This window comes from Metopolophium dirhodum, chromosome 3 (assembly GCF_019925205.1).
Source record: "Metopolophium dirhodum isolate CAU chromosome 3, ASM1992520v1, whole genome shotgun sequence".
Lineage (NCBI taxonomy): Eukaryota > Metazoa > Arthropoda > Insecta > Hemiptera > Aphididae > Metopolophium > Metopolophium dirhodum.
Window position 1 is genome coordinate 17,235,510 of NC_083562.1, and position 24,893 is coordinate 17,260,402.

The 24,893-nt window shown below is 27.7% G+C and overlaps 2 protein-coding genes across 4 annotated transcripts in view; both read right to left on the reverse strand.

Moving 5' to 3' along the window:
- The window catches only part of LOC132940721 (kelch-like protein 17), a 48,109-nt gene extending 35,438 nt beyond the window's left edge, over positions 1-12,671 (reverse strand). Inside the window, exon 1 of the mRNA XM_061008433.1 lies at positions 12,007-12,671. Coding sequence (XP_060864416.1) covers positions 12,007-12,052 — 46 coding nt within the window. The 5' untranslated portion in view covers positions 12,053-12,671. The remainder of the gene's footprint in view (positions 1-12,006) is intronic.
- Positions 12,672-15,319: 2,648 nt separating this feature from the next.
- On the reverse strand, positions 15,320-24,873 carry LOC132940520 (uncharacterized). 3 transcript variants are annotated; one of them, XM_061008175.1, is made up of 10 exons: positions 24,589-24,873; positions 23,927-24,030; positions 23,734-23,855; positions 23,353-23,454; positions 21,929-22,062; positions 18,711-19,218; positions 18,299-18,532; positions 18,062-18,211; positions 17,795-17,968; positions 15,320-17,673 (listed from the first exon to the last, which is right to left on the reverse strand). In XM_061008175.1, the coding sequence occupies exons 2-10, from the start codon at positions 23,985-23,987 to the stop codon at positions 17,542-17,544; spliced, it is 1,617 nt and encodes a 538-aa protein (XP_060864158.1). In that variant the 5' UTR covers positions 23,988-24,030; positions 24,589-24,873; the 3' UTR covers positions 15,320-17,541. The 3 variants fall into 3 exon arrangements, with proteins under 3 accessions (XP_060864158.1, XP_060864161.1, XP_060864160.1); XM_061008178.1 differs by having other exon boundaries at positions 24,783-24,821; XM_061008177.1 differs by lacking the exon at positions 24,589-24,873 and having other exon boundaries at positions 23,927-24,474.
- Positions 24,874-24,893: the final 20 nt, after the last annotated feature.

A 24,893-nucleotide genomic window follows, 5' to 3' on the forward strand; every position in this document is an offset into this window, starting at 1 on the left:
ATAGATGTAGGTATTCATGTATGGTTACGATTAAATGGGATACAAAAACGTTTAAATTTTAAAAAAGTACGATGTATTTATTTTAAAATAAGTACCTACCTAATAGCGTTACTTAAATATAATAAAAAAAAAATAGAAAACTCGGAAATGTTGACACTCTCATCAGTCACTTCGTCAGACGCAGGTGCTTTAATTATTATGGTATTACATTTTAAAACAATATGACACATTCAAAAAACAATTCTGAAAGCGCCGAATGCTTGCTTTGGTAATTCTAAGGCTTATAAAAGTTCTTTTTACCTTCACTTTAAGAAACACGAAAAATTACCTCTTCCAGGAATAGACTTACCTCATATTCCCAAAAAACATGTCCGTAATAGATAAAATTATTGAAAAAAACGCATAATATATTCCTCGCTTTATATAGGTATAGGTAGTTCATTTCACGTTGAAAAAAATCGCTTCTAAAATATTAAAAATAGTAGGTACCTATACAGAAGTGTGTAAAAAAAAAGTTTACTAAAATAGGTAACGCTGAGGGTGTACAAATGATACAAAATAAAAATAGCGATGAAACTTAAAAAAATTTAGTTGCGCTTTGACGATGTGCTTTTTTAGTATATTATATTCCTCGGTAAAAGAAAAAAATCGATAAAAAGTGAAAAAAAAACGAAAGTTTGAAAATATAGTATTTTATATAACTGTATACGACGGAAAACTAAATGTAGTATTTTATTATTATCTATACAACACCGTACGACACTATATACAACTACAAAATGAATTCCCCTGCATGTGCGTGTTAGTCCGGCGGTATCCAACCCTTATTATACAAGCCACTATAGGTGAAATAACTTAATATCCAATTGGAAGTATACTGACCGAAGTTAGTAGACACAAGACAGGACCCTGTTCTGCTGTCCAATATGTCTTCTACGTTGTTTAAAACTATTGTATTTTAATTTTATTTATTGTTTATTTAATAATGTTTTAATTATTACGAAATATTACGAATATTTCATTAAATTGGCAATAGTATCTAATTTATTAGTAATGTAGTTGAAGTGAAAGTAATTAATTTGATTATATTTGATCAAGCTAAAGTAAATTACAATTTTTTGTGTACAATATAATATTGGCAAAATATGACTAAAGAAAAAAAACTTTAAACTTAGATTTTATTGGTGGGTCATGGGTAAGTAGTAAGAACAATAATTTGATATGATGCATGATTTATTTGTTTCTTGCCATACCTGAAATAGTTTTAACTTCGTGATACCACAATAATAACATTATAATATAACTAAATAAAATTCGTCAGACACTCATCGGCCATCATGACCGACACATAATAGTTAAAAACATACCATTATACATGAATACGCCCTCAGTCTAAATGTCCAATCGATACCGCAAATACACAATATAATAATAATATTTATGGTTAAGCTGAAAGCATGATAGAGAACTGTCGTCTATCGAACGCGATAATGCGTACTTGCGACAATTCAGCACCGTATATAGTGTACCGTAGCCAGATTTATTTAATTATTTTTAAGTAAGCAATACAAATTTATTTTTGAACATTAAATAACAACCAAAATTGGTTTATTAGAGAAAACCCAAAAAATAGCTTTGCACCAGAAATTAGAATTCAATTTTGAAATCTAAACGCCTTTCTTTTTTAGCGTTAAATGAATCACTATTTTATCATTATTTATCTCAATGTCCCTAATTCCTACGGATAATATATTATTTAAGTAGTATATACCTACCAAACAATTTAATCAATTGAAGTCGATTTTAATGTAATTTCTCAAAAATGTCTTTATGCGCTATTCAGACTGGAGTAAGTAGCTTTTTTCAGCTTAAGCAGTATTTGTCACATGCAAAATTGTGTATAATATTTTCAATTATGTTATAAGGTTTTAACATTAGGAAATATATTTCCAGTGCAACATATTAATGTATCCAGTGGATTAGTTGGCGCTGTTTTTTCATCTTTCATTTTAATTGTATTTATAAAAAATCATAATCCAGCTTAACGTCGTCAAATGTAGTACTGTCTTTAAAATGTAACAAGCGAAGCAGTGAAGTTAAAAGTTTGAATATGGTTCAAACCTTTCATTAAAATAGAAATTAGTTCATATAAATTTGGATAAAATAAAAACATAACCCAGAAATGAGTGCAACAATAAATTATTATTATTAAGAATATTATAATATAATGAGGTTTGTTGATTTTGAGGTCCCAATATTCTTAGATCTGTAGGAAACGTACCATTTCTGTAATTTTACTGGAATAATAAAAAAATTGATTTAAGTTCAACTTAGTTTTTAACTTTTTAAGACAACTTACGTAAAAATGTTATCTATTAAGTATAATAATGGTCGATATGATAATGTAGATATCAAAATTGTACTATTAATAATGTAATTATAATGTAAATATAAATTTTAATTTAAATTTAAAAAAGGATTTCAGTTGAGGGTGGGGGGAGGGGCTCTGCGCTCGGCCCCTGGCTACTGGCACTGTTACAATTATATAACAAAATTAAATATCAAGCCACATAAGTTTTCCATTTTACTATTTTACTATTTCATATTTTTTTTCTTTTCTTATAAAGTTATAAAACATAATAGATTTGAAACTTGGCAACGAAAACGCCGTCTGCCCGTCTAATATGTTACACAGTCCAGGCACGTATACGACTGTATAATATTATATAGATATGTTGATTGTGTGTATTTATTAATGTAATAATGTATATCGTATATGTACGGAGTATAGGTATGTTACATTTTGCACGAATACCTATTACTCGTATATTCCGACTCATTGTTCAGTTTGTGTGAAATACTAAAAAGTCAATTGCGAAAGATAATGTATGTACCTATAATATTATGCGTATAGTATGTGGCTAATATAACTACCCCTGACAAAGTCCTAAACATTGATACACAATATCTGTTGGATTACCATATATGGCGGTTCAATAGACAAAAATAAAATTGTTTGTAAGTATATTTTATGTATCTACTATATGTGTACCTATATAATATGTATAATATAAAATTAGTATCAATAGTCATAAAGTGCGTGTAAAATGAAAAAGATACTGCCACCATCACGCCCAATAAACTTTGATCGCGTGATCGCTGCCTAATTTATACATTTATATTTTATATAGGTACCTTTATATAGTAGCAAAAATAATGTTCGCAATTATTATATAGAAAAATATACACCCCTGTGGTCTGCAGTCTGATTTTAACCATTTCAGAAACGATGTTTATTTAAGAAGGTGTTCTAAATATAAATTTACATTGATGAGTTAAATATTTTCAGAAAAAGAAGTTTTGCCAATAGTTCCAATGTGGTTGTACCTACCTAGTTTTCTAATATAAATGATCAGTGATCGCTATTCGAGATATTATTACGAATCTGAAATCAAGATGAATAATACGCACAACAATTTTTTATAAGACGTTGATATACCACAAACGGTATATATAGTATATAAATCAAACAAAAAAAAATTGCAAAAAAAATTATGGACATTATTAAAAGTTAGACGTGTTTCAGTGCTGTTTGTAAAACGAATCCTTAGCAATTTTTTAACCCGTAGTTTCGATAATTTGGCTAAGCTTGTTCAAAAGCCTGTGCACGTGTGATTTGGTGTTATTGAAAGATAGTGTAAGATATACAATATTACATAAATCTATCATACACGATTTCAATAAGAAGTAATTTATAATGACAAGATATTATTCTATTTAGTTGTTATATTGTATGTTTATGATTTATTTGTAATTAAATTGTACACAACTTACCTATTACCTATATAAGATTATATAATTATAATTATTAATGTGTCATTATTAGTCAATGTGATTTACGCGTTAAAATACGTAATGGAAAAACACACAGACCTTATAGGTATACTCATACTTATAGCCCAAGGAATACGAGGAAAATGTAATTTAAAAAAGATCCAACGAGGATTTCAAATCTAAGAGAGTGCTTTTAGCGGTGTTATATCTATTATATCATATACACCATGCCTGCTAGTGGCAAGGAGACAATATAAGGTATTTATGAATTCTCGTAGAGATGTAAACAACCATATTCGCAAGGTAGGAATGTACAATTGTACAATAATAATAAATAATCATAAATCCATGTTTATGAACTGGAAATCTTTTTAAGTTAATCCTATTAATAGATTCAAAGTGTTTTACGATTGCCTCAGAAACTTTTTAAAGCTCTTTGACAACCAAACTTGTATTTGTATTTGTTCCAGTCAAGTTAGAACGGAAAATAATGTTTTACAAAAATGTTACATAATACGTAGTTATCTATTAATTCTATACACGCGTAACAATCAAATTATTTCTATTATTAAATATCTTAATTAGATAAGACGTGTCAGTGTAAATGCGACAAAGAAAGTGCTAAGAAATTATATGCTGGTAAGTGTATAAAATATATAGGTCACGTAAAAAAGAAAATAAATATAAACATAATATTCACAGCAGTGATTTACGCGGATTTCTACGGGTTTTCAGACGACGAGAGAGATGCTCGAGGGATTCAACAATATCGCGATTCGCTGTCTAAAATTGAATACCTACCCACCTAGGGCTCTCATTATTGTTGTTGTTTAAATCATGCTGTCTCGACAATAATAATAATATGTTCTCGTGATGAGTGAGGCAAAGGCCATCCAATAATCGAGTGTCCGTCAACACAATATTATAATTTATAATAATCGAAAGACGACACTGTGCGTAGGTACTTCATCATGTATAACGAATAGTATAAACTATTATACACATCAGTGCCGCATTACCGCGCATCGAAATAGCTGCAAATAGTTTCCACCTATAGCTATGACCGACTTCCGACGATCACCTGTTGTCATCTCCGTTGTTTATCGTGGTTCCGTGTGATGTATAGTTCCATATATTATATATATATATATATAATATATATATCAATATAATAAGTTCAATGAAAAACAGAACCGTAAAATAACGTTTTTGCAGAAGCGGCGGATAGTATGAGAGACGCCGACAATTCGGCACGGACCACATTTTCGGCGATTCGTCATGTCCGCAATTTTTTTCTTGAAGAAGTGACTTAATAAAAACGCGCTTATAAAAGAATAAAAAAACTAAAAAGAAACTGTGAAAACCCGCAACTCGTAGCGTTTATAATAATTATTCTTCGCTATTATTTGACAATGTCATCGGAAAAGTAGATAACCCATTTACATATGTACAATTTTTTGTATACGGAATAACAGCACAAAAACGGCCAATACGGATAATGTTTGCATTATAGCCATACTAATCATAGCGTATTTTAATTAACCTTTATTAAGCAAGATAACTAAATTTATATTTGACAGGCATTATAAGGATTTTTAGTCACCGGGATGGGTTTTAGCTATACGAGTTTGGTATTTTAAATGTTGGAAGCTTATTTTATTTAACTACTTAAATATTTAATAGAGATAACATGAAGAAACCCAAAAATGAAAAGGAAGATAATAATTAAAATAACAATTTGAAATTAATTATATTATTTATGTATTGTCTTAAACATAAATAATATGTAGGTATTGTATATTTGTACATAAATGATGACTGGTTGCAATGAAAATATAATTAATTTCATTCAATTAATTATTATTTATTAATTATTATCGATCATTCATTTTTCCTTTTTTATATGAAATATTTTTTCAAGGTAAAATCAATTAATTAGGTTTTAATTGTCATTGCATAAAGGAATGAATAAACTCGTAAGGTATTAGTGTATTGTGTATTACTATAAAATTAAAAAGTCAGAATGAATGAATGATATTATTATTTAAAAAAAAAATAATAATATATCGAGTATCGACGACAGAAGTCAATGTCCGGAAGTATATATATACATTAATATACTTACCTACATCACTGTTTAAAGAATAGTAATTAAAATAAATAAATATATTTAAAAAAAAAATATTATCCAAGTGAAACATTGAATTCAAAATAACAGAACAAAGCCGCCCCCTTTTTACTTCTTATAACGATTGACAACAGATTTAAATTGTGACTTCTATACTGGAATTTATTGTTTCAGAATAAAAAAAAAGGGATAGAAAAGTTATACAGTGAACAATGGAACGTATACTTCTTATTTTACAACTGATCAATCTAAAAATATCTGCCTATCAAATTTTTATTTTAACGTTTAATCATTCTAATGTTATAAAAGAAAAATATTTTCAAAGTACTCAGAGTACTTAAATATATAATATACTGTATATCATACACGTATAGTACTGTATCCCCGTAATCCCGTTCCCTTACAGTAAAGTTCTCACTGGTGAAAAATGAAAAGGGGCACGTGCGTAAGTGTTCCTACATATAGTACCTATATATAAATGCGTAATACGATGAATGTATATTAATATATTATAGTATAAATAGTACGAATCCTGAAACATTAGTTTTGTCATCGAAACCAAATCAGAAAAATAAAACGTGTCCCGTGTTCGTGCTCGACGTGGTATCCGGTCATCTCGCAGAAACAATGATCCACATTGTTACACGCACGATAAATGAATAAAACCATGTGCACTCCAGAATGCAGTATACAATGTAAATTGCACATTAACTATAAAGTTGTATAACGGTCGATGCAGCTGTGCTCGTGCACGACAGTAATATATTTACGAGATAATATAATATCATGTAGGTATCTATATTCTATATTGTGCGATGGATTTATAAACATATGTTATATCATGTAGGTATCATTATTATATACCTAATTGGAATATTTCAAACGTCATATAATAGATATAGATACGTCATTGTCCCAAGTTAAGCAGTTCGTTTCTTTCTTAAATTTGGTTTTGGTTTTAATTAAAATACTATTGTATGAGATCAATAAATATTATATACATACGATGCAAGACAAACAACATTTAATCTGGCAATTCCGAATCGGAAATTACGAAGGTCATAAAATCCCACATTTCCGGCCGATTGGTCCTCGGGACTTTAATTTCCGACGTCCCGAATACAGCTAATACTTTATATGCTTTCCTCTAAATTATACTAATCAATGTTTCAGAAATATCTTTATAAATAAAAATCTGTGCACAGTATATTTTACAATTGCATAACCGACGACGGTGCTGAATTGTATCGGTAATGATAATAATTAATATTTCTACCTAATCTTATTATGTCACTATATTTAATATGGTGACAAATTAGTAGGTATATAGTATTTTTTCTATGGCGTTCAACATATATATGTATGAAACTATATTAGAATTTTATAATTATAAATACACTCAATTACGTGTCAATAGAAATAGAACAGCACCAATAAAAGTCGACCAGCTGCAGGAGTAAATTAAATTCGGAAAGGTATAATATTATATAGGTACATAATACCTATGCATTAAGAAATTACCCAAGCGAAAAATAAATGTTTGAATATGTAATACTCGAAGAATATAAAAATATAAAAATTCCTTCTGATTGTACATCTAGAGAATTGGAGGAACCACTATATTCAAAATGCCAAGTTTTGTCTTTTTAGGGAAATAGCTATTATAGTATTTGAATTTTATATACTTAACCTATATAATATTTAGGTAAACTATACTCAACAAATATATTAAAGCACCCGATACCAATGCAATTTTGTTCACAAAAATACGCTTCCCGGGAATAATTATCCTTCTCTGTAAAGTCCACCAAATGTGATAATTTTTTTTAAAACTAATTTAGGGTAATATTTCACAGGTCACATCGAACTCTGTTTTTAAATATTTTAATCCAAACATTATAATATGTCTTCAAAAATAATAACATTTTAAGTATTGTTTTACAAATTATATTATAGCCTACCATTTTTTGAAATAAAACAAAAAATTGGAGTTCGATGTAGGAAGTCTTGTTCTTTCAGATAAAAAAATAGTTATCAAAATCCGACACTTATACATACAAGGCCTGAGAATTATTCCCGCGAAGTAATTTTTTTTAAATATAATTTACCCTATCAACCACCCCCCTCCCCTTCCACATAAAAAGGTATCTTGAAGTAGATTAGTGAAAAAGTATTATAATTAAGGTGGCAATCAAAATATAAAATTTTATTTTCAAATTTTATAGAATTGCGTACAATTTGAAAATCTGGCATCGGGACGCTTAATATAGGTTGGTACATTATTACACATCAAATATCAATATTTATATTATTATACTGTACTGTAGTAGTATAGTCTAATATATAGGTAAAAAAAATAGATGCTAAGTTATTAAGAACACAAATTTGTTCTTAAGTGATTTAGGTGTCTTGCAAAAAAATTACCTAAGTACGATACTGCCAATAAAGTTATTGATAAGTATTAAAATCAATTAAATTTTCACAAATGTGAATAAAACCTTATTATATAGGTAGTTTCTGCTGTACATTATACGTAATAATAGTTAGTTTAACTTAATGAATATACAAGTTGTTATTCATAAATCATTTCCATGAGGTAATAACCATCAAATAATAACCTGTAGGTGAAGTCGTGTAGGTACCTACTATAATATCTCAAACAATAATAATATGACCGATAGGCACCGCCTGAAATCTAAAAATCGAGGCCAATAGTAAATGAACCGATAGAGTAATAATGTTGCAGTGAATAGTTACGTGTTTTACATGTATACTACAAAACCATATAATCATTACATTTTTTATAAGTACCTACCTAAACTTCAAATAATTAAATAGGTAGTCTACGTCTTTACAGAAAATTTAAGAAATAAAATGATCATCTCAGGGCCGGATTGGTATGTATCGGCCCATCGAGATTTTCACTTCTAAGCGGCCTATTTACATATTCAGAAGTTCAAAATTATGTCTATAATTATTACGAGCTTATAGGTGGCCCAATCGTATTTTAAACATGAATTTATTTTCACTCACACTCACACGACCGGCCCACCGAGATTTTCTCGGTAGCTCGCCTAACCAATCCGGCCCTGGATCATCTTTTAACTAAATTAAATACCGTAGGTGGTAGGTATATGTTTAAAATCATGATAGGTACTATTATTTAAAAATATATTCTATTTCGTTTTGATATTAATGATAGAAATGATTTGCTAATTATTTTCTTTAAATTTATTATAAGTACCCGTGTGAAGTAAAACCATTCTTATTTCTCCACAAGCCATTGAGCTTGGTGTCTTTTATTCTTTAGAAAGTAAAGAAGAAGTCAGATATGACATATTATTGTATTTTATTGATGATAAAATTACTGAATAAGAGTGAAATAAAATGTATTATTTTTTAAAACGTTATATTACAATAAAGAGTATCATTTACAAATAAGTGTATTTTAGCTTTCCAATCTTTTGAATTGACGAGGAAACCTTCACCAACCATGTGTAAGACGTAAGGTGCGGTTGGTACATCGTATAGGATATCTATCATGTAGCTATTTAATAATGGGAGCCGTTTGCAAAATGTTTTCTTTATGACTTTATTTACTGAGAACTCTCCTCCAAAAAATAACCATGTAAGGACTATGAAGTAAGTGCAATTTTTTTTAAATATTAGTGCGATTGCATTAAGCAGATTTGATGCGCCAAATGTAAGGTTATTATTTAACAATTTATTTCATTGAGCCAAGTCATAAATTAGAATCGTAACAAAAATTATGATAATTTAATAAATTATATCTTGGGTTTTCTTTAAATATAATTTCAATAGAAGACCATTTTGTGCATGTACACATGCCTCCACCGGCAGCACACTAATCGAGTCTCGAGACAGAAGAAAAGTATAATATAAATTATAATACATTTAATAATCGGAGCGGTAGCCAAGTTACAAGTCCGTATTACAAATAACGAAACGGGTAACGAGTTATTGCATTATATTATATTCCTTCCCCTGGTTTCTGTAGGAATTCACAATAGAATCAAAGCAATTTATTAACTGACACCTTATTTGAAAAAGTTTATGTCATAGGTGCGTCTACGTATATATTTTACCACTGCAGCGTACAAAGTATAAACCGAAAAAACGGTCAAAAATTAAAAACCAAAATAAATATTATGTATAATTCTAAACACAAATGATTATATTATTGTCTATTGACAGTTTAAAAAAACCTCTAAAGAAACCGAATAATTGTACTTACATACCTGTCACAATTAACGATTGAAATTAAACAATACAATTTCTATTTTCTTTTACCCACGTCTAATAATGAACATTAAAATTGAAATTTGTAATTAATTTCATTGATATTTTAATTACTATGCGTTGTAAATATTATATTATATATTATTGATTCGCGGCTTCGCTCGCATAATCGCATAACAGTAGTTTTGTTATGATGAGTGATGACGGGTAAGTAAGGTAGAAATAAAAGTAACGTGGGTATATAATATATTAATATATAATATACACTATATACTATATAGTGGATGTACATTGTACAATGTATATATGTGTATAGTTCATGTATAAATATAAGTAGTATAGCCAGTATAGGTACTTAGGCACAATGTACATATAATGTCAGAATGAATGTTTGTCTATTGCTTTTCTACATGTCAAACCTTAGTTAAAAAAAATTAAGAATTACAATTTTTCTTTTTTTTTTTTTTGATTATGTAATTATTGCAAGATCTTAACTCAACACAGCTCTATAAACAACGTTTTAGTATTTTCTTTCCTTTGCAAAAACAACCCCCACGAAGTAAATCTTTAGTTAAGTCTTATAATATTTATCTGATGAAGTAAAGAAAGTAGAGTTAATACTTAATTCTATGGTAAATTTGATCTAGTACCTATCGTAAAAGTATGTGAAAAATTACGTTGTGACTTCTGTATTCAAATTAAACGATGTCATCTGAAACCATGAAATTAGATTTTCTAAGTTTATTTAAAAAAATGTCTCGATTTATTACATTTGTACAGAAGTATAGTTTCTAGGAATTTCTCTGGATCATAACTCATAAGCAATGGAATGGACATTTTACCACCAGACCAACTATTTCTTCCTCCCACTTAAACCCATTCAACTAGATATACCTGTATAGTATACAATTCAAGATGACAAGATCTCAAAGAGCTACACGCTAAAACAGAAATAGCTTCACGAGGAATATCGTAAAATAAATAATAATAATTCTCAAACAGATAACACAACTTCAAAAAAATGATGAAAAAGTGGTTATAAAAACAAAGTAACAACTTTTCGTCAAATAACTACTCAATTTAACAGAATTTTTGTAAAATAAAAAAAAACAACTTTGTTAACTTAACATATTAATGGTTTGAAAAATAGCAAAATTTGATCTAAAAACTAAAACTAAGCCACCCTTTAGGGTTGGAATTTCAAAAAATGCGATGTCATAGATTGTGTCAAAGACTCAAAGAGTATTAATACCAAGTTTCAAGTAAATTCGACCATAAAAAAATTATTTCTTATACTGACTCTGCCACCCCCTTCCCCCTCTGAGATTGAATTTATAAAAGAACCTTTCTTAAACGACCCACACAATATTATTTTAAAAACAAAATGCGTGTCTTTTCTTATGGTTCCAGTTTTCTCCATACCAAATTTTATCATAATCGTTCATCCGTTTAGCCGAGAAAACGTAAGAGACAAGCAGAGTTACTTTCGCATTTATAGCGTTAATAATTAGGTAGTACCTATGTACCCAGTAACCATACATATGGATTTATAACGTATCTACTATGAAAAATTTATTACTATAACAGTATAATACGAATAAGAAATAAGAAATATTGAATAATTATATTATGTATATTATATATATTACATACATTATGTTTATGGTATAGTGTATACTGTATATTAATTTTATGTTATACACACAAAATTACACTAAATACCTACACAAATAATAAACTTAATAATTTATATAGAAAAACGTAAGAAAAGCTGTAGCACTCACTTTGGCCAGTTGAAGACGTCATCCACGCGGCGGATGAGGTGGCCATGTCAAATGAAAAATACGACGGAAGTGAACTGGAAAATCGCCACCAGCTGAAAATTCTCGAAAATGTGTGTGGAGGGTGTGTACGACGGTTGCTAGGCAGGTCTAGGCGCGTCCGAAAATCTCGTTCTGTCTGGACGACTACTCTCGGTGGTGGCACTTCTACCACAAAAATTACTAAAAAAATTAAAGAAATAACCCTTTTTCCGCTATGGCGCCTAACTATATACAAGAACGCTGTTACTTCAATGCACACATGTACTGAACCAACAGTCAAACGGTCCGGACGACGGCCACGCGCTCACAAGTCACAACAGGCCGCGCACACGAGCTCGGTGGCGGTAGACGTCGGCCGCCGCCGCGTCCCTTGACCCGTGTTCGATTGAGCGCCGAGCCGATCGCATCCGACCGAGGCCGAACACCGATATTTCCCCCTTCCGACGTCTCAAACCAACACAACGCAAAACTTTTACCCGTTCAATCGCGAATTTCCTGCACGGCCCGTGTTGACGTGTTGTTATTAGGTACCTATCCATTGTAATAACTTTCATTTTAAAGTGCTATAGCAGACCAGTTTGTCGCCTTCAAATGTTGCCGACCGAAGAAAATGTCTACTTGACAAACCCTCCAGCCCCCCGACATCAATGCGCATCTTTAGATTAATTAGATTAAGAAATTAAATCATTACAGTTTTGAAAGAAAATACAAATTTTGAGTTTCTTAAAGTGAAGACAGTGGCCAGTAGAACGGATAATTTTGTCATAATCTATGGATGAAATATACAGGGGCATATTTAGGATTTGTAAGCCCCTAGGCTCATCCTGTGGTGTGGGCGGCGTGTGCATGGCATGGAGGGGAGTTCCAAAAAGGAAAGCGTGTGATCTGTGAGTGCTGCAGCCTATGTAGCACGTGCGTAAATTCGGCCCTGGAAATATCTACTTAGTGTCGGCCTGGCCATAACCGCTAGGCCATGAACGCGTCCGGGGGTGCTATATTTTTGTTGAGGGGTCCCGATAGTACTATAGATATTGAATACTATGATATATTATATGATTAAAAATTATAATACTATTATAGTATTATCATTTTATCAAAAATTACTGATTTAAATAAAATCAATTACACAACTTAAATCGCATTAAAAAATATCAAGTTGTATAATATAAAAAGGTATTACAGAATAGTATATGTACTCAGAAATTAAAATATTTTGTACATTTTGGTTAAATTTATCATTAGGGCTAGGATAGTATAGGATTTAACATTTTTTTATGATATACAGGCTAAAGCTTTTTAAGCACAAAATGTGATTTGTCATCTACGAGTTCAAATAAATAGTTTTTATTTTGCATTTGTTGTACTTTTTTGAGTTTCAGGTCACTTTTATAGCATTTTGGGGTCATTTTTTAAATTTTAAAGTAATTTTTTATACTTTATTGAAATCTAGGTAATATTTTTATTTATTTTCATTTACACTCGTAACAGAAGTAATTTCGAAATTCAATATCATCACATTTAAAGGTAATCTGTAGAATGAAAAAAATTATAATTTTAATTTTAAAGTATTTTATTATTTTATTAATTTAAGACCATTTCAAACATTAAACAACAGTACCTATTAAAATCATCAAAATCATTTATTTAAAATAATGTATTTAATTTTTGGGTAATATAATTTTAAATAATTCTGTACGAAATAGTAATTAATAATTTATTGATATTTACTATACATTTTTATAATATTTTAAGATCATTTTTAGGTGTTTTTTTAGGTTTTTTAGGTCATTAAAATCCTAGCCCCATTCATAATTTTAAATAATACCAATGATGATACCCATTTACATTTTAGATTCTGAGCAAAGCGATGAATGTATTGATTCTACAATGATGTGTGTTTTTTTTTTTGTTTATTTTTTTATTTTTTTTATTTTTTTTTTTATTTTTGTGTCTGTCATCACCTTTTAGGACAGTAAAAGTGCTTGGATTTTCTTCAATAGTAACTTTTCTGATAGGAAAGTGAATCTAGTTGGTACTTTGGGGGGTCAAAAGTAAAAATTTCCCAGTAGTTTTCACAAGCGACGTGAAAAACAAAAGAAAAATTAAGGAAAAACGGGAATTTTTACGCAAAATCTGTTTTCGAGAAAATCGATTTTGGTTTTTGGTGTAACTCTAAAACAAATGACCGTAGGGACATGAAATTTCGACTGAATGTTTATATTAGCATTTCCTATATACCATAAAATTTACAAAATATTTTGACTCTTTTTGAGCTGTTTACGGCCATTGTCAGTTTTCAATTTTTTTAGTTTTTTTTTCTATAAATATCAATAAAATTTTATCTGTTGAGTAAAAAAGCTTGAAAATTTAATAGAAGGCTCCTAGGTTATTGTTTCAAAGGCAGATGAAAAAAATTAAAAATCCTTAGTCACAGTTTTTAATTATAAGCATTTAAAGTTCAAATTTTGACAAAATACGGAAAAATCACGAAAAATAGCAAATTATTTTGATGAAAATTCATACAAATTTTTCTTTTTAAATCTAAGATTTGAAAATGTAATACAAGATTATCCATAAGTTTGTCTACCTTTATCAAAAAAAAAATGTCTACAAGAAAGTCAAATTAAATTTTTATGAGCGTCTGAAATTTATATTTTTACAACATTTGATATTTACTCAATTTCTCATGTAACAATTTTCTTATTTTATTGTAATTAAAAAACGAATGACTGTAGATACTTGAAAATTTCACTGAATGTTTATATTAGCATTTTCTATACACCATAAAATGTTGAAAATATTTTGACTCTTTTTGAGCTGTTTACGGACATTGTCAGTTTTCAATATTTTTAGTTTTTTTTCTATAAATATCAATAAATTTTTATTTATTGGGTAAAAAAGCGTGAAAATTGAATATAAGGCTCCTGATATATCGTTCTAATAGCAGTTAAAAAATATTAAAAATACATAGGCACAATTTTTTTTTATAAGCATTTAAAGTTCAAATTTTGACAACATTTATCAAATTTATAATTTATTAATTATTTTGTAGTTAAAAATTTATAAATTTTTAACTTTTATGGCTAAGGATTGAAAATTTAAAACAAGGCTCCACGTAAATAGGTTATATACTTATATATAAATTACTTTATTCACAATAATATCATCAAATATACTTGGTAAAATCATAGGCTGACTGACCGTTTTCGCTCAGAATCGTTTTTCTTATACAATGATATTATATCATTGAATTCAAATTTAACACCATCCATTACAGTGACCCACTTGTAACCTACCGTACAGCAGAGCGACATCCACTTATCCACCTTTTTTCCATAAATATATAATATATTCAAATAATCATTGAATAATATATAAATTAACATAAAACACTATAGTTAATGACCAAAACATCAATATATTTATATAATTTAAACATTTATCCATTTGTGATGAGTAATTTGGAGTAGTCATAAATTCATAATAAATAATAATATATAAAAAAATAATTGACAACTATGCATAACATAACATAACTTAATAATAATTGGCACATATTTTATACTATTAATCAAAATATTTAATTTCATTAAAATGTTTATTTAAACAGTAACATAGATCCAAAATTTAAACAACATTTTTTTTATAGTACTTATAAGATTTTAATTTATAATTTATAAAATAATAAATTACTTTTTGAATCTGAAAATTAATTAAAAATATATGAGTTACATGAGTATTTTTCTGAGTGATAACAATATGGTGAACTTAACTGCCCAATGTGGCAATGTGTCTTTCAAGTTTCAATTTAAAAACACTGATATATCATCTCGTTCATTAAAACATTTGGTGGAGGAAACCAACCATGGATTATATGGAAGACATTAAATAGGTTAAGAACTGGAGTAGCTAAAACAAAAGCAATCGTGATGAAATGGGGATACCAGAAAAAACTGGACATACTATGCGAATGTGGCGAAGACCAATCAGATGACCACATATTACAATGTATCCTAGCCCCGCCAGGATGCACGACCGACGACTTAGCTTTAGCCAACGTAAAAGCAATATCAATTGCCACTCACTGGCTAAAACAAAATATTTATACATTTATTTTATATTTTAACCTACTTATTTTTAGAAAACTTTATGTTTTTATTTATTAATGTAATAGCATATAGCCACAGAACCGGACAAGATAAGAAGAAGAAACATTTGGTCAAGAGTGGCGAAGAACCTATGGGTTATGGCACTTGTTTTATAAATTTCAAAGGGATTCCACACTACCGTTTTTTGGAGCTAATGACCTATATGCGTTCCATTATACTGACTTGAATTGTACACTGGTAATCATTTTGAAAACATATTTATATTTATTATAAAGTCCATTTTCAATCCTTCAAGTTAAAACTATATAAAAAATTATTAAAACTGTATTTTTTTCCATTCAAATTTTTTAAACATATGATTTTTTTTTTAATTTTAATAAATTAAAAATGTGGCTTGTAAGATTCAACATTAACTAATTAGACAAATTAATTACGATTTTAACATGGCACATGCATGTGAGTGCAGAATACTGTAGCTTGTTGTCGAGGATTCAAGATAGACTTCATAATAAATTAAAATAATATGTTTTCAAAACTATTATTATCGGAGTAAAACTCAAGTTAGTACGCTGGAACGCGTACATGCATATTTTTCTCCAAAACACGATAGTGTGGAATCCCCTTAATGGCACACAAAAATATTTTTATTTGATTGTTAAATCTTGCATTTAATCAAAAACAATAGTTAAAACAATTCTTTATTATTTCTGAATAATATATAGTTGGGTAGGTACTTAATATAAAATGTTAAAAGTTTAGAACACACTTCTACATATTTTGTATGTAAAGGTACATTTTACATTCATTCAGTGTGAAAGCCTATTTTGTATGATAAATGCATCAAATCAAAATAGAGGAATACATTGATGAATGGATCTAGTGGCTAGTGATGCTTGTTTTTCATTAAAGCTAATAAAATACATGCCCGATATTAACAGAGTATGATAAATAGGAACACAGAATAAAAATAAATATGATGTAGTGGGTAGGGAAGTTCAGGTGTCTTTTAAAAATGTTGATGTCCTTTATGTTTGCAGCAGCGAATAGACAAGCCAAAAAAGTTAACGAGCTAATTTTCAGCTAATAATAATTATATTTATAATTTATTATTATTCATATTTCATTATTTAGAGTTTGGGGTATTCAAATTTTTTCAGTTGTTCCAATTTGTACGCATCCTACCAAGTTCTACTCGGTAGCTCGCCGGACAAATTCACGACAGTATGTTTGTAATCCTTGATCATCCTAACATATTTTTTATAGGTACCTTTCAACATAATATTACTGACAAGCACAATGTTCTTAAAACGTTCATTACATTTCCTAGCAAAAAAAGGTTTGCCACCCCTGCAATAGAACATAGTTTTAATATTTAAAATGAAAAATTCTAGTTTTCAATATTTTTGAATTTTGTTCTTTTATTTTTTTTTGTGTTTTGAAGAGTGAAGTTTTTATTATGAAAACCCGTTTTTGTTTTGGTTTTTGTTTTGGTTTTATTTTCAGTTTTTTCCTCGGTTGTCTAAAAAAACATAAAAATGGGAAATTAGTTAAACAATTATTAAGGAAAGTAAATTCCTGAAATGAGATTATCAGACAAATTGTTATTGTAAAATAACCCTTTTAAATAAAACTGTTATTGCCTGTTTATTGTGATTAACATTTTCTATAATATCCATATCTAATGTTTCTAATATAATACATTCTTTGGGATTAATAATTTCAAGTTTTTTTTCTTCAGAAGACAATTTAATTTTTTTCACATTATATATTTCTGGATTATGCTCAATGTTGTTGTTGGCTGCTTTACTGTTAGACTAAAAATATTTGTAATCAATAAATGATAAGGAAAATGTTAGAATAATTAAATTTTTCTATTTATTAACTTCATACAATAGTAATTATATTACCTTATTAGCAGATTTTTTTTTAACATAATTATTAATGTCCACATCAAATCTTTTTAATTTTACTACAGGATTCCAACATATCCTATTATTAGACAAATTGATTGTAGTATCTTCTGTGTTACATTCATGGTTAACCACTTTACTATCAATCTAAAAATTTTAAATAAGAATCATATTTTTGTAATTTGAAGACTAAATTTATGTGACTAAATCTTTTGTAAAAATACATTTAGTTACCTTATCTTTAGATGTCTGCCCAACACGGTGTTTTATAATTTGTTCATCAAATCTTACTAGTTGTACTGTACATTGTTTAAGGTCTTTTAGTGAAATTTGAGATACATAATTTGAATTTATAGGACATGTGGGATTTAAATTATTTTCCTGTTGATTGCTTCGTGTTTCAACTAACTCATTTTTAAAATTGAATGGATCTTTATAAGTATGTTTACTAATGGATTCATTATATTCCTGAAAAAATTAAAACTTCAATAAAATTTAAAATAATATCTAGTAAAAATAGTACATAAAAATAATCAATAATAATATAATAATACTAAAAATATTAAATCAATTTTTATCATCCTAAAAAAAACTCAATAATTATTGATATTTCAGACATAAGTTAAATTTTCAAATTCATATTTACCTTCTTTAAAAAATATTGGTTTTCAATATTTGTGTCCAGCTTTTCTAATGAAACACTGCATTTTTGTTGTAATTTATTTGTTGCGTGTTCAACTAAATTATCAGTATTATGGGAATCTTTAGAGAATATATTTGAATCATTTTCAGTTGTTTTAAACAATATACCATTAATCAATAATGATTTAATTGTATTATTTAATGATTCAATAATTTTATCATTGAACAAATATTGAGAATCTGATAAAAGTGAACAGGTGTTAACTAATATTTTTTCACATAATTCACTAAAGCTAATTAGGTGTTGTTCAATATTTTTTGTTTGTAATTTTTGATATCCATTTAACAATGCTCCAATTTTTGAATTTAATAAATCACTTAAATTGAAGATTCTAATTTGATTAATATCTTCTTGAGTAAAATTTTCATTACATATTGCTGAATTTATTACAAATTTCCGTATATGTTGTGTGTTTATAGATTCTTCACCATTTAACAAAAGCCTAGTACCGCTAAAATCATTATTAAATCATACATTTTATAATATTGAACAAAATAATCAATTTGAAAATTTTAATATTGGATATATTTTATTATTTTAAATCTTATATTATAAATATTTTTATATGCCATATAAATACATTAGATTATTGTTATTCAAAATGTACAAATATTTATAATTGAAGTTTGTATCAATACAACAAAATTATAAATAGAAAAGGTAAATGCATATAATATGACATAAATACTAACTATAAATGCACAAATATAACATTTAAAAAAATCAAAAATCAAAATTTTAAAACTGAAAAAAAATTAAAAATTAAAGTTTTTTCTGTGTGCTTTGAGGTTTTTTATTAAGTTTCTACATATTTTAATTAAGGTTTCAATGGATACCTTTGCAGGAAAGTATGGTTCAGCTGTTAACATATAATTCCAAGTACTTTAACTTTCCAAGTACTATTGGTAAGTCCTTGCCCCATATACAAATATGAAATAGGTATTTCTCTATATTATACACTTAGTATAGTGTTTAATATTAGATATAAAAAGTCTAAATTAATACCATATGTTAATTTAATTAATGAGTATGTTTAAAATAATATGTTAATATGTTTAAAAAAGACAAAAATATTTTTGGAATAGTTTAGGAAAAAAAAAAAGTAGGTCAGCGCATTTTGGTGGTGGATGTTTGTCCATCGTCCCTTCGGGCCTCGGACAGGAAAGCGTAATTTTACTGTATTCGATAAAAAACGAATCTGAGCGGACGAGGGAATCTTTTTTATTTAATTTTATTCGTTTCTATGGTGATAAACAAAGCGTTTTAAGAACAGCTTAAGAACGATTTATATAAATAGGTAATTTATGTAATTATAATTAGGAAATACCATAAAAATGAAAAAAAATATAAAAGAAAAGAAAAAGCTCATAAGTTGCTCAAATGTTTTGAACATTTTACCATGTCTAGGTAAGGCTAATATAAGTAAACAACCCAATTTTTAACCGAATTACAACAAAAAAATTCCCAAAATAAACAGAATAAAAAAGGTGGATAAGTGGATGTCGCTCTGCTGTACGGTAGGTTACAAGTGGGTCACTGTAATGGATGGTGTTAAATTTGAATTCAATGATAAAATATCATTATATAAGAAAAACGATTCTGAGCGAAAACGGTCAGTCAGCCTATGATTTTACCAAGTATATTTGATGATATTATTGTGAATAAAGTAATTTATAAATAACCTATTTACGTGGAGCCTTGTTTTAAATTTTCAATCCTTAGCCATAAAAGTTAAAAATAATTAATAAATTATAAATTTGATAAATGTTGTCAAAATTTGAACTTTAAATGCTTATAAAAAAAAATTGTGCCTATGTATTTTTAATATTTTTCAACTGCTATTAGAACGATATATCAGGAGCCTTATATTAAATTTTCACGCTTTTTTACCCAACAAATAAAAATTGATTGATATTTATAGAAAAAAAACTAAGAAAATTGAAAACTGACAATGTCCGTAAACAGCTCAAAAAGAGTCAAAATATTTTCAACATTTTATGGTGTATAGAAAATGCTAATATAAACATTCAGTGAAATTTTCAAGTATCTACAGTCATTCGTTTTTTAATTACAATAAAATAAGAAAATTGTTACATGAGAAATCGAGTAAATATCAAATGTTGTAAAAATATAAATTTCAGATGATCATAAAAATTTAATTTAAGTTTCTTCTAGACATTTTTTTTTTGATAATGGTAGACAAACTTATGAGTAATCTTATGCTACAATTTCAAATCTTAGATTTAAAAAGAAATTTTTTTATGAATTCTCAACTCAAAATAATTTGCTATTTTTCGTGATTTTTCCGTATTTTGTCAAAATTTGAACTTTAAATGCTTATAAATAAAAACTGTGACTAAGAATTTTTTTCATCTGCCTTTGAAACAATAACCTAGGAGCCTTCTATTAAATTTTCAAGCTTTTTTACTCAACAGATAAAATTTTATTGATGTTTATAGAAAAAAAAAACTAAAAAAACTGAAAACTGACAATGGCTGTAAACAACTCAAAAAGAGTCAAAATATTTTGTAAATTTTATGGTATATAGAAAATGCTAATATAAACATTCAGTCAAAATTTCATGTCCCTGCGGTCATTTGTTTTAGAGTTACACCAAAAACCAAAATCGATTTTCTCGAAAACAGATTTTGCGTAAAAATTCCCGTTTTTCCTTAATTTTTCGTTAGTTTTTCACGTCGCTTGTGAAAACTACTGGGAAATTTTTACCAACTAGATTCACTTTTCTATCAGAAAAGTTACTATTGAAGAAAATCCAAGCACTTTTACTGTCCTAAAAGGTGATGACAGACACAAAAATAAAAAAAATTTAAAAAAAAAACACACATCATTGTAAAATCAACATTCATCGCTTCGCTCAGAATCTAAAAGAAATAAACATCATTGTAAACCATTACATTCCTCGCTCCGCACAGAATGTAAAACAGAGACCTATTAAAATTTATTATTATAATAACTTATAATTGGTTTATAGATAATAGCATTGATTATTAATACTGTGAGCAATCTATAGTACAGGATGTAGAGAAGATATCTTCTCTACATTGTGCTATAGTATTTATAATCAATGATAATAGATCACTGTTCTGAAACAATATTATAAAATATTTAATTGATAAGATATAAATATTTTATCAACTTACAGTTCCAGTGAAAAACATTTTAAGACTGCAGCTGCTTGGGATCTAAGACTCCATAAGACACTTGAAGAACATCCTAAACAATGTTTTAATTTTTTTAAACGTTTTGGGTTTATGTAGTAATTGTCCACACATCTCTAGAAAATAAAATTGTTAATATTTTGTGCATACAAACATTTATAATAATAAAAATAAATTTTTTTGTTGATTGAGTCGGCTTAGTGTAGGGTTAGGAACCTTGAAAATCTAAGTATTAACTGGGAAAATTATCAGTATCTATTTGAATATCAAAAGAATTTTTTTTTGTTTGTGCATAATATTAAATTACCTTATTTTTATTAATATAAACAAATATCTATTTGTTGCTTTATGAATTATTATTTAAATTACTGTATAACCCACATAGCTGGGTTATAAATTATTATTATAAATTATTTCCATACTATATTTAACATAGAATATTGTGCCTATTGGGATATATTTTAATATACTTATAAGTTATAATACATAATATATTTTATCAAACATTTCAAGGAGTGTATCGATAGGTATTGTATTCATTTTGAACATTCAAGACGGTACATATGCAGTATACTAGTGATACATACAGACCTGTATCAGACTCAGACTTCTCATAAAAATAAATATCTATGTTTGTTATTCATTATTATTATATAATAAAATTAATTTATTTCATTTACTCTTTGACCTGTTTAGGTAGCTTTAGTTTTCCTTTAATGTGTATTCATGCAATTCTGATCAAGTCATTTTGAAATTGGGTGATACTTCCTACAGTTTCTACTTTAAAATTATGCACTGAGCAACTATCAGTCAAAATATATTATATATCCTTTTAACATTTACTTAGTCACAATGGCGAACAAGCAGTGGAACATGAATAATAAATTAAGTTTTCTTTCCAACACATAAGTTTCAATCAGTCCATACTCAGGAAAAAATTGATGATGAATTCTATGTAATGATAATCTATTGATTGTGGAATAGAATTTTTAGATATAAATAATTTTAAAATTAGAATTTTGAACTACAGTATTCTGTTCATTGACGCAACTACTTGGCTTAGCCTCCCCCCCCTGACTAAAATTTAGACCCCCATAAATATCTCTTATTGATTTAGATATAAGCCCCCTATGGATTATTCTAAATATATAGTTTTGTTAACCCCCCCCCCAGAATTTTAACTCTAGTTGCGCCTATGATTTTGTTTACACTAGGTCCGATGGAATTATCGGGACCAAAGTTATAAGCCCTAGTGTTAAAATGCATCATTCTTCTAAATTATAATTTATGTTGATTTTTATAATTTTAAAGGCTTATTAAATTTGTTTTTGATAGGTTAAAAAGTATAGCTAGTTGTTGGATTGAAAAAGAAAATAGAAAATTTATGACCTATTAAAATAATTTACCTTGCACATATTGCTGTTACATATTTTGCATGTTTTAAGTTTGGTTTTGAGCGAGCACAATATACATCCATTTTTTGAATCTGATAATTTTTCAAAACAATTCTGTAAAAATAAATATATTTTTAAATAGTTTTAATTAATTTACTCTGAATATTATTATTTCAAAAAACGTTCCAGAAATTTGCAACTTAAAAATACATTTTATAAAGTTCTATGTTTGTCGTTTGATGTGAACTTTTAAAATACTCAATCATGACAATAAACTTACTAAATAAATAATGATTGTTGATTTTTAAATGTGAACATATTTTAAATAACATACTTGTTATTAATGAACAATAATTATGGGTGGTTAATTCAATTCACTGAACAAACACTTACTTTACAACAAAGACATAAAAACTTTTTATGGAGCATAATTTTTTTATTCATGATGATGTTCTGTTTCAAGTCTGAATTACAAATAGAACACCAAATAATACTGTTTAATACATCTTGAGCATCTGATGGATAGGACAAAAATTATAAACCATATTATTCAATTACACAATACTCTAATTATTTGAATACTTACGTTTATAATGATTGCTTCTGTAATTTATTTCCAGGTTTTCGGGAAGAATAGCATTATTCATTTTGATTCACACTTCATAAACCTTTTTCTGAATTTGATATAATCTGGGACCAAAAAAAAAGTTATAATAAATGGCAGGTACCTATTCATTTTTATTTTAAATACATATTCTAGTATCGTAAACCAAAATTTTATTTCACAATGAAAATAAACCCTTATAACCACCATTTCAAACTAGCAAACAAAAAATATAGGTTCATATAGTGAGCCATTTTACAAGGATTTACAAGGCACATATAAAGACAATATTTAATATTCTCAACTATGGTGCTAATTTATAGATATTTCGACAGTCTTTGTCAAGAAAGAAGCCACATAATTACCGCATACTTAAAACATTACTAAAACACTGTACATTATAGTTTTGTATTTGTATTTACTTTTTTGGTATACTAATATAATTAGGTATACTGTTTATTAATATGAGATTAGAGTATCTATTAATGTTTTTTTTATTTTAGACAAACACAATCTATTGAATTTAAATCTATGGATGTCATGTAAGCTGTAAGCATAGACCTTGATATACCTTATGAGTATAAGCACAGAACAATAGTATAAGGTCTATGTATGTAAGGCTGAAATTAGGTATTTATAAGTACCTAGATATTATATGGTGCTAAATCTCGGCTAAGGAATTAGTTATAACAATGTTGCAGTTTTCTATGCGACTACTACTACTGAATACTGATTAAAATGTAACAATAAAAATTAAGAACAATAATGACTACTAATAAGTAATAGGTAATATTTTAAGAATAATATGAAAATAATAAAAAGTAACTTGACAACGAACAAATAATTAATGCCAGTGAAACTCTGTGAAAGTATAATAATATAATAATATATCTCGTAACTCGTACAATCCCGTCACCCGTCACCTGCCAGTTATCACTTCTGATAAGAC

Excerpts from the sequence above, each read along its gene's own strand:
- LOC132940520 (XM_061008175.1), bottom strand. The coding sequence starts at position 23,987 with ATGAATAATGCTATTCTTCCCGAAAACCTGGAAATAAATTACAGAAGC. Across the intron at positions 23,856-23,926 it reads CAGAAGCAATCATTATAAAC|ATGCTCAAGATGTATTAAAC; the intron begins GTAAGTATTCAA and ends CCTATCCATCAG. Across the intron at positions 19,219-21,928 it reads AAATGTTTTTCACTGGAACT|CGGTACTAGGCTTTTGTTAA; the intron begins GTAAGTTGATAA and ends TAATGATTTTAG.